The sequence below is a fragment of the Tachysurus fulvidraco genome, chromosome 13 (assembly GCF_022655615.1).
Source record: "Tachysurus fulvidraco isolate hzauxx_2018 chromosome 13, HZAU_PFXX_2.0, whole genome shotgun sequence".
Lineage (NCBI taxonomy): Eukaryota > Metazoa > Chordata > Actinopteri > Siluriformes > Bagridae > Tachysurus > Tachysurus fulvidraco.
The window spans coordinates 5,906,736-5,925,936 of NC_062530.1; the positions used below are offsets into that span (position 1 = coordinate 5,906,736).

Genomic DNA, 19,201 nt, shown 5'->3' on the forward strand with positions numbered 1-19,201 from the left:
AGGGTGGCTGAGATCACACTGAGATCTAGAACCAGCCTGGCGTTTATTATTTATCCAATAATCAGCTGAACTGACACAGGATTTTATATTTAAAATATTTTAAATTCTGATCTTAGTTTCGTTTTCGGTTTAAGAGGCAAATAACGTTTTGAACTAGACATCGACTTGAACTAAATTCCATACAAAAATCGACTTTAACTAAATTCAATTTAAAATCACTAATGACCCTTCATACCCTGGACACAACCTCTTTCAGCTCCTCCCTTCTCTCAGGCACTACAGAACTTTGTTTCCCAAAACTGCCAGGCACAAGGACAGATTCTTTCCCCAGAAAATCGCCTTTATTTTAACAACTCACCATAATTATATTCCCTGCATCATATCTATAAGTACTACATTATCAGAACTATCAGTAATCACATCATCTGTATATGTCACACACACTACTTCTGCTGTATATTGTACAAAAGCATAAAACTGCACAATACTGTTATTTGCACTACCATGCACTTCTCACACTTTATGTACATAACTGATCTGTCATAAATTCTGTATTCATATTTAATACTCACACTGTCTACATTGTCTTTTATAGTCTGTTTTGTCTAAAAGGTACATAGTGACAGAAACAAATATTAGATGGAAGGACAGTGTACTATATGTTTTACTGCATTTTGCGTTGCTATATTTTTCAACTTCCCTTTTCTGAGTTATTGAGGGCGTTTATTATTTATCCAATAAATAATGCTGAATTGACACAGGTCCCTCCCACTCTTACACACACACACACACACACACACACACACACACACACACACACACACACACACACACACACACACACACACACACACACACACGTAAGGCCAGAATTTACCATTAGTCATTATTCATTCATTTACGCAACCTGCTTTGTGTCAACATTTCTGGCTGAATTAGGTGATGTAAAAGTGTTGGGAATGTTGGGATACACTGAAGCCTAACTGTCAATAAAACATTTATCAGATGCCATAGTCTGAGTAATTTTGTCGATCATATGCATCCCTTTATAACTACAATTTTAGCATCTGTAATTGGCTGCTACCAGCATGATAACAGCCGTACCGTCCCAGCATGATGGCAGCCATACATTCATGCCAGACCGTCTGAATCCTACTTAACTCAGAATTCATGAGTTGAGATTTAAGTCTTGATGATGAGTCACTCAGTGCCAAAGCATTACCTGGCTGTAAAATTGATATCGGAGTGGTAATTTGTACCTGCTTAGGTTAGCACTTCCTGGGTTCCAGTAACATGTGCCACTTACAAGTGAAGCCTTAATAATTGTGTCTTATTTCCCACAACCCATTTTTTGTGGTTGTAAACTGTTTCTATCACTCCATGTCACTGCACCAAAATGAATGGTCAAACAAATCAAACACATCATTACACATACTATATCTTACAATTAATAGATTAGTAGAATAACAAAAACAAATGAAATCCTACTGTAATTTTAGAATAGTTTTTGAACTTGTCAATGACTGAATTAGGAGTTGTAATAAATATATGAACAGCCCCAGTTTGAGCAGTGCCAGTGATGTCTCTTTTTTAAACATGCTATGATGATTTAAACTGGTCAATTGGGTTTTTATTTAAATAAATATACAGTACCCTCAAAAGTCAGTAGACCCCTTGCATTTCGCTTTAGTATATTTTCTCAAGGGACAATACTACAGAAATCAAAATTGGATATATTTTATAGTAGTGTGTAGTAGTAGTAATGTAGTAGTAGTAGTAGTAATGTGCTGCTTGTATAGAGGTATAGATTTACTGACCTCTGAAAATAACTTAACATACAGCCATTATTGTCAAAATAGCTGGCAACAAAATTGAGTACACACTAAGTGATATCATCATGATGTTTAACCATGCAAAGCCACATATCTTATTCATCATGTTCATGCTTTTGTCTGCTTGACAGAACCATCCAAATTTGTGCATCAATCTCAGATTTGGTGCTTTGCGTACAATTCTCTCATACTGACCACTTGTTGAAAATAGCGCCACGTGGCAAAGAATTCTGAAGATTTGAGAATTAGAATTGATGCTAGTTTTGACATGTTCACTTAGGGTGAACTCACTTTTGTTGCCAGTTATTTAGACATTAATAGCTGTATGTTGAGTTATTTTCAGAGGACAGTAAATCTGTACTGCTACTTAAGCTGCACACTAGTAGTTGTGTCTTCTGAGAACATATTATAAAATGGTTGCTGAAATGTGAGGGGTGTACTCACTTTTGTGAGATACTGTACGTATGTATATATATATATATATATATATATATATATATATATATATATATATATATATATATATATATATATAGTTTAACTGTTTATTCTTTCTTTTTTCTTTCACAGTACAGAACAAGTCTCATGGCAGTCTGTTGCTCCAAAGACCCTCTTTATCAGAATGATCATTTTTGTGCTCATATTTGTGATATATATATGCCTGACTATGTTTACCCTCACTGGAAATAGTCAAACCTTACAGCATGCGGAGAAAAAGTAAAAAAATGATGCAATTATTAAAGTCACCAATCTTAAAACATGGTTGGCTCCGATGTAGAGCACCGATAGGAGGTGAAAATGATACGGACAATTGCTATAGTGCTTCGCAGTGAAAATGCAGAGTATCAATGCATGCTGTGCTGCAATGGAACGAAGGTGTCAGTATCTGCTTCTTTAAACATTCACTCTGATCACTATGGGTTTGAGTACGGCACTGCTGATATTATATGCCAAATACCGGAAGAGTGTCCAACACCAACACATGTGGCTATCACTTCCAAATCACCTAAAGGGAATGGATTATTGCAGGATATTCATGCCTTCCAACCTGTTAGGAATCAACAGAAACAGGAAGTTTTTCGCTATGAATTCACAGTTTGCATTTCAACCATGTATGACTATGAGAATGTATTGCTGCTTGTGCAGGCCATGGAGATGTACTGAATGTCAATGTGTCTGAATTCAGCACGTTGACTAAGCAAATATGTATTGAAACACAAGATGTGTGTATGTTTAATGTGAAAAAAGAAATACTGACAGTGCAAAATCAGTAAATACAGTCAATATACAGTACAATATAATTCTCTGCATAATTTAGTCTTTAAAGCAAACTCTCTCATCAGGTATCAGGCTTTTAAAGCATTTAAATATTGCTATAATTGTTCTTTGTAGTTTTCTTTTTGCTCAACTCATATATGCACAGAAATGTTTACAAATATTAGTTTAAGTTCCTATCCATATATATTATCCTATATATTATCAATTTGTTATCGTTTTAATCAGTATAACTATAAATATTTAAATATATATATAATTATAAATATATATAAATTTAATCTGTATAACTATAGTATCCATTAAACAAACATTTGGATTAAGTTACTAGCTGTATGCGGCAGGGATACCCCCCCCATTTAAAACGCAAAGCATATACAAAAGGATTAGATTCAACAAAACATGATATTTATCTTGATAACGTTTACCTACTTAATAAATGTAATAAACGATGACTTATTTTTAAGTGGTAAGTTTTGTTTTAATATGTTTTAGTATATATAAATGTTTTACTTTGGGTGAGTTCTGTACTAGGACTATTTACTACCATAAATATATACGAAATAAATAAATAAATATCTGCCAAGATATTTTTCTGATAAGGTTTTTATTAACTACATATATTGCAAAAGTGTTTGTTATATTCTAAAGAAGTATGGCTTAACCTTTTGTCAAGATTGAATAAAAATCATGTTAATGGCATGTGTATTAATTACATATACATTTGTCAATTAGTCTCAATATATGATTTTGTTTTGGCTCAGTTTCTTTAATTTAAATTGACTTTGTTTCACAAAATCTTCTGATGGTATTTTATAGTCTGACCTATTGAATTAACACGAATGTGTTTCTGACATAGAATAAAGTAGTTCTATTAGACGCTCTGGACCGCAGCATCTACTAAATGCTTTAAATAATTCAATTTTATAAATAAAGTCAATTCTTTTTGTAAATGCTCCTATTTGTATCCATCTTCATAAATGAGGTCCATTGTCTCTGCCCTCTTCAATGAAAATTAGGAAGGTGAGGAAAAGCGTGTGTGGAAGGATCACCTTGGTTAAGATCCGCCCTTGGAGAGACTGTGTGTGTCTGAGAGAGTGCTGTGGGAGCTTGACACTGGACAGATGGGCACTCGGACAGCAGCTTGCCACAGGTATAGGGCATTAAAGCTATTTATTGTTTCTTACATTTGAATTTTTATTTATTTTTTTCAAACATATTAAGGCCAAAACTTATTTATTTATCTATTTATTTAAAATTATTTAATCAATTTCTAAACATTTTATTTTAGAGACACTTTCAGTACTTTAGTTTACTTTAGGTTAGTTTTTAAATACGTTTTAATTCTTATAGTTAAATACTAGCTTGACATAAACTAAAGTTGATGTTGATGTAAAAATAAAAAAGGTGCCAATACTAATTACTGCTAAATTTCCTGTTAATATTTTGCAGGGCAGTACGTTCAAAACTGTTTGTTTTTCCACTGAGTTTCTTATTCCTTCTCATCCTTATTTTGCCCATCTTCCTTATCGGAGTAATTACGTTCAAGAATTATAAGCCTATCGTTACTTTCCCTGACTGGAGAAAGAAGCTGATGACATGCGCCGTGCAAGTACAAAATGATCCGATCGTTAAAGTCAGCAATCGTAAGGCATATATGGTCGGCTCTTATATAGAGCATCGTCAAGAAGTGAAAAAAATTCGCACGATTGCTATAGCGTTTCGCAATGAAAGCACAGAGTATCACTGCTTGTTGTGCTGCAACGGAAACATTGTGTCCATACCAGGTAATTACAGCATTCACTCTGATCACTTTGGGTTTGAATACGGCACTGCTGATATTATCTGCACAGTACCGGAAGTGTGTCCAACACCAACACATGTGGCTGTGACTTCCCAATCACCTAAAGAAGATGGCTCTTTGCAAGATATTCACACCTTCCAACCTGTAAGGAATCAAAAGAAACAAGAAGTCTTTCCATATGAATTCACAGTTTGCATTTCTGCCATGTTTGATTATGCGAACGTGCTGGAGCTTGTGCAGGCCATGGAGATGTTCAAGATACTCGGTGCCCAGAAGGTAGCTATTTACAAAACCAGCTGCCATCCTGTTACACAGAAGGTCTTGGATTATTATGTCACTAAGAATTTTGTGGAGCTCATTCCCTGGCATGTAGCATCCTACATTAATGTGTCCAGAGGCTGGAATAAGACACTGTCTACAGGAGAGCTGCATTACTTTGGGCAAATTGCGGCACTCAACGACTGTGTGTACCGTTACATGTACCAGAGTCATTATGTATCTCTGCAAGACTTGGATGAACTCATTCTTCCTATTAACCTCAAAAACTGGACAGAACTCCTGTCTGAATTGGAGAGGAAGTACAAGCAAGATATGGGCTTTGAATTCGAGGCATATTTGTTCCCTCTTTCCATCACAGATTTCAATCTAGATTCACCAGGCTCCTGGAACAATGTTATGGGAGTCAACATCTTAGAACATATATTTAGGTTAAGCAATGACCCCAAAGAGTTCAATAATTTTAAAGTGATAGTAAATCCTCGCTTAGTCTTTCGTACTACAGTGCACGGGTTTTTGCAGTCTGTGAATGGCAGCATCAGGGTGGACCCCAATATCGCACACATTTACCACATCAGGAACATATCGAGTGAAGCCTTGTTAACAAGTTCCATCATACAGGACACACGTCTCAGGGACTATGCAGATATGCTGATCCCTGCTGTTTCTGAAGTGCTTCAGCAAGCACTGGACATTCTCTCAATAACAGATATTCCACATAATCTAATATGAATTCAAATCACAGTGGTTACATTAAGGAGGATAAAGTCTTTAATGTTAATGCCATAGGAAAACATTCATCACTGAGGACTTTACGCAAAGATGATGAGGAAAATGTTTAAAGTGCAAGTGATTATCTTGTTTCATGGAATCACTTTTAGGTGGTACAATAATTGTGCTTCATTTCACACCGTATTATACAAACATTTTCCACTAAAAGAACACAGACAATTGTTTAATTCCTTACATTTGCTTGTTTCATAGAGTCTTGACTATATCGTTAATACTGAATCAAATCTGATACTGAATCAAATCCTAAAGAATCGACACTGCGTATCAGCTTTAGTAATAGCTTTTAGTATAGCTGGAACAATTCATGTGACCTTCTCAAACTGGTTGGTAAGACTAGCTGTGAATTCAACATAACAAGTGCCATTTGGAGCAAGGATCTTTTAGAATCCTGGCATGAAATGTCATGTTTAGATCATTAAAGCAAATCTTATGACTGAAGAGAAGATGGAGTGATTTATGCAAATGAGGGGGAAAAAAACACCAAAAATAAAAACTGGGAAGATTCCAAAGACGTTGTTCCACTTCCTCATACGTGCACAGTACCTTTTACAACGCATTACTCAATTTGCTATCTAAATACAGCTTATTTAGTTTCCCTCTCAAGCGATTTACATCGTGCAAATAGGAGGTTTGGGCACGATGCAAACTTCATGCGAAAATCATGGCTATTGTCTCAGGCAGCTGCAGGGCGTTTGAGATTTCTTTAACAAATGTTGCTCATAGTGCGTGAATTGAATGTCTGTAAAAGTGAACATTGCAAGGATGTGAAAGCTCAGCAGTTGAGGTGTTCAGAAGGTGACGACTTCAAAATCCAAGCTGTGGCCTGTTGAGCAAGGCCTTTAAGCCTCAACTGCTCCAATGTATAGATCAGAAATAAATGTATGTGGAAGTCTATCAAATGTCATAAAGTGAGAACTGTTTTGCATTCAATGTTAGATGGATTACATGTCTATGATACTTTAGATGATCTCCCATAGATGGAATACATAAATAAAATCGACCTACTTTTACTGGACACAGATTGGTGCCAAAAATAAACCAACAAAAACGATCAGGTACAGTAGGTGAAAACGTGTTGAGAGAGATCAGAGGAAAATGGCAGATGCCATAATAATTTGTGTTGACAGAAAGATTCAAGTAATTTAAATAATCACTCTACAATTGTGCTGAGAAGCTAAATCATCTTAGAAAGCATATGTTGAGAGAGATGGGTAACAGCAGAATATCATACCATGTTCCACTCCTGTCAGCCAAGAACTGCAGAGGTCTGCTCCTCTTTTTTTTCCCTCACCATTCTGTGAAACTCTATGCATGGAATTCTGCTACATCCAATGATGCAAAATCTACAACTACTATGCATGGAAATTCAAGATGATCACCGATTTTTCAAAATCCCTCAGCTGAGATCACATTGGTCTCCATTCTGAGGGATGGTGTTACCATTAACTTTACATTAACATTAATGTGACCTGTATTTGCATGATTTTCTGCATTGCAATGGACAGTAAATCTCCAATGTATACCTTGGATAACTCGTGCAATTCATGCCTCATATTCTCTAATTAAATTTTTTCTTCCAAAAAAAAATTTTTTTGTGATTTTAATTGACCATTTTAGATCATGGCCAGAAAAAGTAGGAAATGCTGAAATAGTTCCAAACAGTGTCTTGAATTCACATGAATACAGTTGGTGATGTGGTGATGAAGTATATTTAGTCTTATTCACAACCTTTCTAGCTCATTTCCTGCTCTGCAAAACCCAGCAGGAAACACTGCCTGCTTTTGTAAGTACAAACTGAGAAAGCTGATAAAATGCCTCATCAGTGAAAACTTACATTTGGACAGTTAATTTAGAAACAAGATTGCATAAATGTACGAATTCTAAAATCCTATGTGATGTATATCAGAGTATAAAATGATAACATCGATTTCATCAGCCTGCAAGAATGCATACTTTATTTTCTTGTGAAGGTTGGGGAGTGGTACAGGAAACCCAGTTTCCTATCTGTCATATCTTAAGCTTTTCTGTCTCTGCTCGTATTCCCCTTTCTGGTACATACTGACGTTTCTTAGCAAATCCTAGATTTACCAAATATCTTTACTTGATATCGCTGTTCCATGAAATTGCAATCTGCTAGCGCCTCATTTCATATTATTTCAAGGAAAACCAAAGTAGAAACTGTTTTAATTACAAACAGCGAGTGTCAGGCTTCTGTCTGCGAACCATCTGAATCAGTCCTTTAAAGCACTTTACAGCAGTAATATTACAAACATATTTTGCATTTTTTTTAAATCAGTAGCAGACAAATGCATATACGTACAACGAACACAAATGAACATGGTCAAAAACAAAGACAGGCATTTGGTATTAACAGTTACTTGAGTGCTGGAGTAAACTACACATACTGGCTCTAATATACTTTCTCAGCCTGTACTTCAACTGATTTTAAAAAAATATGAATCAAATAATTGCACTGGACATCATACAAAAAAAAACAAAAACATAAAAAGCAAACAGTCCTTATAATTGTACATGTGGAAAGTAACTGACTTATCGCAGCTACTGTTGTACTGTGAGCCTTCGTAATGTTTGTTCATTTGTTTGCACCTGTGCAAATAGACTCATTTCTTCCTAGGATGACCCAACGATTGTTTCGGTCATGGCTGTAGTGGTTGTGTCCTTCATGTTCACTGCTCGCTGCTGTGTATATCCTCTCCTTACCTAATCAGGTGGAAAGTTAGCCAGTACATGAACACAGGTTGTGCTGCAGCAATGGCCATGGTTAAGTACATTCGCAGCTGATTCTTGGCTCCTCGGACCAGAACACCCTCTACAGCCGCCTCGGACAGGATCTTTAACCTCAGTGTTCGAATCTACAGCACACAAAGATAATTTAGTAAACAGATGATTTACTAAAGTCCAAGGGAGTGTCTTTGAGCCCAAAACAAAACATGGTTGCAGCCACTTGTAAAATATTTCAAGAAAGTTCAATGCTTGTTCTAGTGCCACGAACATAAAAGCTAACTTTGTGAATGTGTCAGCTATGAATGAAATTAGAATAATATTATGAGTGGCTAAATTTTAAACACAATTCTCTCTTGTTGTTATAAAACTGCACACATTTACAATACATCAGTGAAAACACACATCATTCAACACAAAGGAGGTGGTTGTAGACCTGGATGAACAAGGTAATAAATCTAAAAACAATATTTATTTAAAAATACAATAAGAACAATAAGGTTTTAAAAAGTTTCACAGTGAACACAGTGTCCCACTTTTCAGCAGAAAGAAAGTTTAGCTGATGAGTATAACCGTATAAAATCAAGCAGTATTCACCACATTCAAAATTCTTCCAGTGCAAAACAGACACCACTTGTTTCTAGTTACTTGAGAACCTACTTGACAAATAAGCTTCCTAACATTTACTCTAATCTGAAAAGTGCAGTTTAGGTAGTCTGTAATTGTGAAATCGTTCAGCTGACAGTTCAATGGTTTTCAAGCAAGAGTTCAGTCTGACTGCTGTGAAAACGTAGCGTTCGTCTAAAGAAATTTGTGACCAAAATTAATGAAACATTTTATTAATATTAATGAAATTTGAGCTTTTTCTGCCTCTCGGTTGTTGAGCACTCACTAACTGAGCATGTGTGACCTCAGGGCTTAAAAAAATCATTTTTTTTTAAAAATCAAATCAATAATATTCTAATGAGGCACCAATAAAATTTAGCAGATGAGTAAAAAAAAAATGACTATTTAGAAAAAGTGCATATTTTAAAACATGATCTATGGAGTAGTCACTGGTGTGAGGGACAGAATTGTGGTGACAGCGAAGCCAAAACAGTAGGTTACCTTGTTTTTCCCTCTGAATGAATGAGAAACAGAGTAACCTTGAATTATTACTTATAGCTGTTCACAGAAATCTGTTTAAATCATTAACCATTTGAAAACATTCTCTGTTGAACTGGGAGGAAATCGATTATACTGCATCAGTGGTGGTGGTGGTGATTTCCCAGGGCTTTCATGGTTTCCACTTGTATCAATGTACAATGATGATGAAAAAGTGAAGCGCTTATGCAAGTCGTGGCCTAATGGTTAGAGAGTCTGACTCGTAATCCCAAGGTTGTGGGTTCGAGTCTCGGGCCGGCCACGACTGAGGTGCCCTTGAGCAAGGCACCGAACCCCCCAACTGCTCCCCGGGCACCACAGCATAAATGGCTGCCCACTGCTCCGGGTGTGTATTCACGGTGTGTGTGTGTTCACCGCTGTGTGTGTGTACTTTGGATGGGTTAAATGCAGAGAATGAATTCTGAGTATGGGTCACTGTACTTAGCCGTATGTCACTTCACTTCACTTAAGGTCATGTATGTTACACAAAAGAGTCAATTCACCATGTGTAGTGTGATAGGTCACAAAATGAAATCGCTTAGCACACATCGGTAAAAATGCGTCAGATTTTTGATGCACATTCAACAGTACAGTTTCCCCAAACATCCCAAAGCAAAGTAGGTTCAATATCTGTGGTGTTTCTACAAGTTCCAACAAAATAAAGCACCGAGAAGAACTAAGCATTTAAACATTTAATATCAACCTGGCCTAAATTCTACAGATCTGCAGTCATTTCCCTGCCTGCAATTTTAAAAGCAGTATAACAATGAGATTTTCCACACTCAAGTCAGATCTCGTCAGCAAACACACTGAAACTATCACTCTGCACTTACCGTAAAGACAAAAATAGACGTACAGCACCAGAATAGTGAAAGATAATATCCTGTCCTTCCAAACAGCAGCCCAGTCAACACTCCTACTATCATCCTGTGGTAAGAAGACAAAGCAAAATATGATTACAGAAAACGCCACTAATGGATTTGGAGATGTTTCCAAGAGATAAATGTATTAGAATAACACATTTATTTAACATTACATTTTATAAGAATGTTCCATTTTACACAACTTAAGGTGAAAGGATAAAATCCTCCCGAATTACTTTGGTGTCACCTAAGATTTATGTAGTATGGCACAAGCGGAAATTAGCCCTGACTTCATTTATACTTAAAGACAGCAATGCAGCAGAGCTTTAATCTTTTAGTCTGTCTGGCTTTCTCTCAGCTTACAACCTTTAACATACACACTAATACTACAGTCAGCACCATCGTGACATCATTTCATCGTTATTTTGTATGAACCTCTATTCGAGCCTCTGATGCCCCTTTTCCACCAAAAGGAACAAGGTGCAGGTTCAGAGCTAGTGCTGGTTCAAAGTTGGTTCTACTGACGTCACTGTATATGTGTCACGTTTCCCAGCAACGTTAGCGCAGCCGCGGCAAACACAAACACAACATCAACAATGGCGGATGTTGCTTTACTGTTAATGCTCATGGCTTTGCGAACCTACATTGGAATCTAAACACGGCGAATCCAACGTGCACGTGCAGCTCCATGTAATCAGTATAAACGGAGTTTGTAATCGAGAAAGTACATTAACACAGAAAACTTTAGCCTTAGCATGCAGCTACCTACTATCATGTGTGCTGATAATGTATCATATTGCGGTAAAGTAAAAGTGTATTAAACATTAGTATACTTAAGGTACATTATCAAATGCGCTAACATGAACCCCGCCCACAGCCCCTGATGTAAGCAGTTCTTAAGTCTAGACCAGCAACGTTTTGGTGCTACTTAAGAACCACTTTTCCTGGTTCAGAGCCGGTGCTTTGTCAAAAAAGAAAGAACTGGTTCTAAATTAGGCTCTGGCTCCAAACCAGCACTCAAACTGCCTCGGAGGAAAAGGGGGCATAAAGTAACTCGGTGCAACACTGCCTCGTTGCTGTTCCGGAAGCCTGAGTCAAACATCTGTTGTCTGCGACAAGATAAAATTTAACGTCTGTAGAATTTAGGGAGGGAGTTGGGGGGGAGGGGAGTTGGGGGGGAGGGGAGTTGGGGGGGAGGGAGTTGGGGGGGAGGGGCAGCAACCAACTAATTAGACAAAAGGGTGGTAGGTTCCTTTAAGCAACAACCTCAAATAGGGAAGTAAAAATCCCTGTAATGGGATTGGCTCACCTTAAATTTGAGCATATTTTTATTGTTAAAAATACAAAATAAAAAAAAAAGGGAAATCGAGTCATGGTTGTGTGAGTGTTCAGAAACTCCGAATGCAAAAGATTAACAATAAAATCAGCACTGATGTAGAGTAGGAGCAGACTTTCAGTATTACTCATTTTTTAATGGTTATGAACACTAAAGCCGCTCTTTAAATAAATAAATAAATAAATAAATAAATAAATAAATAAAATGTATTTAATATATTTAAAGTACACCAGTTTCAATGAATAATTTTATTCATTTATGGAATCATTTTATTAATTTATTTTTATAGTCTTTATTCAGCTACCTTACCCAACATATTTGTATCCAGAAAAGGCCACCAGATCAATGGTGGTGAGATCTGTGTTCACTGTGACCAAGTAAAGGCTGAGAAGAATGGCAAGAACTTCCATAATGAGCCAGACCAAGGCTGAGCTAGCCTGCATCCCCAAGATCTCAGGGGAAAAGCTGGAACATAGCAAAATAAAGAAATAAATGTAAATAAACAGAGCTGTAGAATTAGTATTGTGTTATGTACATTTAAATTCTACATAAAATTAGATACCCCACAATATGAATCATATAAAGTAATAAAATATATGACATATCATTAAATAATTGTTTACGTTGGCAAATCACTAAGGGTTATATGAAAAAATATACTTTTTATAAAAAAATATATGCTTTGCATCATAACACCATGTCATCGATAATTATATATTTCCCTATTATCACACCCTGTTATGTTTAAATCCTTAAATTAGAAATCACTCTGTGTAAAAGTGTATTGTCAGTAATACCACTCAGACTCATTTCAGAGCCTAAGAAATAAATTATGCAAAGATTACATTAAGCTTTGTACAGAAAATATAGAACACGCCGTCTTAAAAAGTGCTATATAAGGTCGGTCTGTTCGGCTTGTCTTTAAATAGAGTACATGTCTATACATACGTACATGTGTATATATATATTTGTGAGCAGAGGTGGGAGTAAGTCACACAGGTCTACAAGTCTCAAGTCATGAATGTCAAGTCAAAGTCAAGTCGAGTCTTTTTTTTAATATTTGTCAAGCAATTCTCAAGACTGAAATTTGCGACTCAAGTCTGACTCAAGTCAAGTCATATGACTCGAGACCCCCATCTCTGTTTGTGAGATTCTAAAGAAGTGTGGCCAGAGTGCAGGGTCAACAATAATGTGCGACCCTGGAATATACACACACACACACACACACACACACACACACACACACACACACTGCAGAAATACTTGATTGGTCACAAAATTAAAAAAAAAATCTAATCTGTATCATTTTATCAAGTCAATATCATTATTAAATATTGTAAACAATACATTTCTTCTCGCTCTTCAACCTTCTCCTCTGATAAAGAAACTTTAATCCTCTTAAAAGTCCTCCTCACTTCTCTTAAAACTTTTAGACCTTATGAGCTCTTTTAAAGGTTAAGATGCTTTAATGAATAAATTTGATCTAGGACCTTCTCTTTAATTTTAAAGGGAAACGGCCACATTTCTGAATATTGCCTTAGAATTGACATTAGGAGCACTAAGAATTTTCATGAATACAGGCTCTGATCAGTACCCCAGGCACCTACCAAATTCTATCAAATGAGTGTAGAAATGTACAGAAATCCATTCTTACCGGTTCTGAGTGCCAAGGGCCAGGCCTGCAACCAGGACATACGTAATAAAACCCATTGCTGAAACAATGAGGGGAGAAGATTAGATGATTAAAACACAGCTTGCATACCATGGACAAAAGAGGTACTTTTGAATGCAGGTAATAATCTGACTGTGGGTTTACCCTGACCTAGGGCTTGGCAATAAAATGATAACGATATGCATCACGATGAACACGTGATCGAAATCAATAAAAAATGTGTTCGATAAAACGTTCAATATATTCTTCATCAGAAGAAAACGGAGGTTGTGAAGCAAGTTTTATTGCATTATCAAAGACACTCACTCTCGTAACCTAGCAACATAGGGAGTGACGCGCTAACAGCCAAACATGTAACAGTATTGTGTTTGGTTGTGCCATATCTTTGTATCCTGCTGGTCTGCTGGATTCCTCTTCAGTAACCGGCGACTGATAAGCAGAAAATGAGTGCTTCAGCGAGCGAGGAAATTGTAAATAAAAAAGGAAATGTCAGCTCGCCAGTATGGTAGTTTTTTGGATATTATAAGTCTGACCGTAGTCAGACCAATGTTGTCTGCAAATTATGCAATAGCACTAAACTTGCACTAAATTCTTCTAATTTTATTACACTTTATTAAATATTTCTTACATTTTCTTTCATTTTGCACCTTAAATGTTAAGAGATAATTGTTAAGTGTTCATTGTGACTTTAGACTTATGTTTACATTATAATTATTTGAGTTTTTCTGGTTGTTGACATTTCTGTCTTAATAACAGGGGATTATGATCAGAGGAAGGTTAAGTTTAAAATGAAAATGTTTAAATGTAATATATTTTTCTCCTGGTGCTTATTTTAAATGGGTCATAAAAAATATCAATAATTATCGATATCGACCGATATGAAACACTTATATCGTGATACAGTTTTCAGCCATATCGACCAGCCCTACCCCGACCATGATATATATTCTGTTGAGACTGAAGAAGCAAAACAAGCAAAGTCACTGAAAGCATTTGGTATTTCATTATTATTATTATTATTATTATTATTCCTTCCTTTGCCTTAACATAAGCATCAGTCCCATCAACTAAAGAGGCTCTGTGTCCAAACTGCGTCCTCACTTGCAAGGGCATTCTACAGTCCATGATTAATGATAAGTCATGCTACATGCATGTTAATCATTACTCTCTTTTAAAGGTTGTTCTATGTTTTAATGCCTGTCCATATTAATACTTAAACCTACTGCCTGATTTGTAATGGAATATATAAATTAAGTACCAGGAATGTACAGGTCCGGTGCATTGACGTCTAAGCGTGGAGCTACTGGAGTTTCCTGTCTGTAACTCACCTCCCAGTTCTGTAAAAAAAAAAGAAACACAGAAGAGACACCAAAGCCCCAGATTCACCAAACACGCACAGTTAACTGAAGCCATCTGACCGATTACGGGCACAAAAAGCGAAGCTTATTGCATTTAGTTAAAAGGACAGTTAAGGACAAGTTAATATGAAGTTAGAAAAAAGGACGATAGATAAAAAAAAAGATTAGCAAAAGTGGTGCTTCAACGTTACAGCTGAAGGACTTGAAAGATCAGGAACAATTATGCGGATACGTATTAGCCCTATTCATTATGTATGCGAGAGATAGTTAGTTACATATAATAGTGATTAAGATAAAAGGAAAACAATAAATCTCTTTTGAAGAATGCGATTAACTGATATTTCTGGTACACTTCTACTGCTTTCAATCATCTTAGAGGTTTGTGCCTTTTCTAATCCTTGCTTTATTTAACTAAACAAATAAGTCCATCCATCCTTCACCTTCGCCTCACACCCTTTGAACAAAATTCAGATATATTCAAATTTGCTCAACTTGCTCAACACAAACATTTAAAAAAAAGGTAAACGAGCGTAACACTAGGCGTCTGTGTGACGTGCAGACGGTCGAGCGTGGTGTACACAGTCACTTCCTTATGGCATGTGAACTTAGTCCCTCGTCTGCACAATTTTGCATCCCACAGAAGGAACACGTCAGGCTTACCTCATGCATATAGGGGAACACGAGCAGTCCCAGCTTCTTGCCAACATAAACGGTGTCCACAGCAAAATAATATTTCAGCTTGGAGATGGGGATAAAACGGTCGAGCTGTGAATACAGAGAGTTTACGTGTCAAGCGATCTGGAAAATGAATCGTATTGGATCCGACATTTTTCTTTCTCTAAGGACAAAGCTGCTATCTGTACTATTACATGTGACCATTTCTGCAACACATTTACAGGAATTTTAACATTTAATTCCTTCCAAAAAAAGAGTTATTTGTCTTGTTGTACATCTGATTCAACTTGTACTTTAGAAATTATAACATATTTCTGTACCAAGATCCGATTCTAAAACGCTTTGTATATTTTAAATCCTGTTCTGTTGAGCATATAAAACACTACAGTATGGTTTTCCAAGAACGTATGGTTTTGGTGTTAATCAACAAGGAAATGTTTCTCTGTTAAAAAAAAAAAAAAGATTAAAATAACCATATTATGTAATAAATACATTAATACACTTTCACTTTGTTTGAGGCTGTACATACTATTTTTATTTATTTTTTTAAGATTAATGCTCTTTCAATTTAAAAAAAAAAAAGGTTATGCCTAATACTAAACTAAGAGATGTGCACAGAAATACCTTAATCCCACTCTTGAAGCAATTCTAAGCAATCCTGTTATTTATGTTTTATTTATTTATATATGTGTCCATGATATATTCTATATACTTATATAATGCCATTTAACCCTCAGTAAAGTTGAGCAGGATAAAGTAGTTATTGAATGAGTGAATAAATGTGGTAAAAAAAACACCTTGATGCATCCAATATGCTACCATGTTCTTCTTGGACTTTTTTTCTTGGGTCATAATTCAGTCCTTTGTGTTTAGCTAGCGATCAGGTGAAGTAGCCTGTTGGGGTGAGTTATATTGCACATTTATTTATGTGGACTGTTTAATTCTAACCCCTTAACCTACTCTAAAGACGTGCTTCAAGAAGGCTAAGCTCAATTTTGGATTGTGAGAGATCCAAAAGTTAAATCCAATCATTTCTAGACACATAAGCAAATTAGAACAAACAGAACCCTTACATTTTTATCCATCATTTGTTTGCCCTGGTTTGCGAGGCTGCTCCCATATGCCATAGCGAGATTGGACATGGGATCTGACAGGATGGCATTTCCTGCATAGCCCATGCTGCCAGGTCCAGAGTTGTGTTGACCAGCGCTGGTGTCATCAAAAAGCTGACGGGGTTCACCAGAGTCGACCCCAGGAGCCCTCATCCTTGCCGTGGATTCTGGAAAAACACATCTCTGAGTGAGAAACAGGCTGAATCCCAAATGTCACATTACACTGACTCTAAAATAATGGATTCTACAGGCTAGGTAGGACAGTAAAGCATCCAACGGGAAGGTATCCAGAGATCCAGAGATCGCTGTGTTATTACACATTCAGTCTAGACCAGACGGAATATAATACACACAGATACAATACATGGCCAACAATGTGTGTGTTGCATAAAGGTTCTGTTGACTCTTCAGTCTCTTCCAACTCGGAGTTAAAGACTTTGTTTATTCGATAAAAGTTTGGGGAAGAATTGATAAACGTATTTATACCATTTTAAAATATGGTGAAACTGGTGAGCAGATTTTTTTTTTACGATATTAAACCAACATTTGAAGCATTTTTAAAACATGTATTTAGTTTCATACACACAAAATAAAATGACCGTTGTATTGCATACTAGTATTTAAATATATATATTTATATATATACCCTATGTAGTGCATCTAAAAGGGGAGGAGCCAAATATTTTGGGATTGAATTGTCAATAGCTTCTGACCAATCCCAAAATATTTGACTCCTCCCCTTTTTGGGTTATATATGTTTCCTCTTACAGTGTGTTTGTGTATGTATGTGTGTGTGTGTGTGTATATATATATATATATATATATATATATATATATATATATATACACACTGTAAGAGGAAACATATTTGCTTTATATCACAGCGTTGCTAATGGAGAAACCATATTAAATAATACATTTAGGCAGAACATAGGGTTCAGGCTAATAGACGAATGAATGAGCTAATGCTAACCTAGCCAGTGGTAGCGAGCATTAGCAGCTAGCTAATCTAAACAACGAGTTGTTTTGAACTTTAGCTTTAGTTTATTAGCTTGTTATTACGTAATATGTCAAGTATCATTGTGATAAGTTGCAAATATTAGCAGAGAGAGAGTGAGAGAGAGAGAGAGAGAGAGAGAAAACAGATTCAGTAAGCTATCTGTGAGAGAGAGAGAGAGAGAGAGAGAGAGAGAGAGAGAGAGAGAGAGAGAAAACAGATTCAGTAAGCTATCTGTGAGAGAGAGAGAGAGAGAGAGAGAGAGAGAGAGAGAACAGATTCAGTAAGCTATCTTTATGAAAGCATGAATGTGTCATGGTTCCCTCAAGCAAAAAAAAACAGACCGTCTAATTACAAACAGTTTACGTTGCATTACGACACTTGTTTTACGTTTAGTGTCTTGTGCGAAGGCGTCATGGGAACGGCCGCAACCCTTACGTAGGGCACCTAAATAGGGAGGAATTAACTATTTGGTTTTAAACCGTAGCCTAAGCACGCTTGTTGACCTAAAATTATTTAAAATTATATGACCTAGGTTATTATTGTAGCTAAATAAGCTATTTGAAACAGCAGGAGAAAACGAAACTAGCTAAAACAACACAACACGAACAGCATGACGTACGTAACTTACGCTGTCTGAACCCACTCTGATCCGTGTAATCCATACTCACAAATAAATAAACAAATAAATGTTAAACTACGCTGCGATTAATAAATGGTAAAATGTTATTGTTTTAAAGCGGATTTATGTCTTATTCATCTCCCAAGATACCGGCTTCATTTACCCTCAACGTGAGTGGCGTAATCTTACCCGTCTGACGTCAGTGAACGTAGCCAATCACAGTGCAAAGAATGACAAAAGGGGCGTTTCGAACAGTACCCATAACGAATCAACACGCGATTCTAAACTACTCTGCTAACGGTGAAGGTGGGACAACGTAGTGGCGCATGCGCATGAGGCGTTTTAAAGGAGAACGTCTGCAGCGCCATCTTAAAGAGGGCGGGTTTGCAGGGTTGAGTTTATTGATTTGATACGTTTTCAAGGTGCAGCGTGTGGAAATGTGAGACACGCTGCAAGACACATATGTAACATGACACTAGAAAGTTCCGTGGAGTTTTAACTCTTCAACAGTGCTTTTGAGGAAACACGTGAAATATGTGCGTGTGCGCCCCCTGGCGTACATGTGATGGCATTCAATATATATATAACATAAAAACAAAATATTTATAAAATGTATATTATATAATATATATTTTCGATGACATTAAATGAATATTATATATATGTGTGGTTTTTTTAAATATATTTTTTAAGCAAATAAAC

General features: G+C 36.3%; 1 protein-coding gene across 4 annotated transcripts; it reads right to left on the reverse strand.

The window, feature by feature from the left end:
* Positions 1–8,146: 8,146 nt before the first annotated feature.
* On the reverse strand, positions 8,147–18,813 carry yif1b (Yip1 interacting factor homolog B (S. cerevisiae)). Of its 4 annotated transcripts, none has more exons than XM_027134343.2 (8): positions 18,689–18,813; positions 16,842–17,047; positions 15,754–15,858; positions 14,994–15,072; positions 13,718–13,775; positions 12,373–12,528; positions 10,698–10,791; positions 8,147–8,852 (listed from the first exon to the last, which is right to left on the reverse strand). In XM_027134343.2, the coding sequence occupies exons 2-8, from the start codon at positions 17,031–17,033 to the stop codon at positions 8,697–8,699; spliced, it is 840 nt and encodes a 279-aa protein (XP_026990144.1). In that variant the 5' UTR covers positions 17,034–17,047; positions 18,689–18,813; the 3' UTR covers positions 8,147–8,696. The 4 variants fall into 4 exon arrangements, with proteins under 4 accessions (XP_026990144.1, XP_026990083.1, XP_026990026.1 ...); XM_027134282.2 differs by lacking the exon at positions 18,689–18,813 and adding an exon at positions 18,663–18,688; XM_027134225.2 differs by lacking the exon at positions 18,689–18,813 and adding an exon at positions 18,509–18,682.
* Between the last annotated feature and the right edge of the window lie 388 nt (positions 18,814–19,201).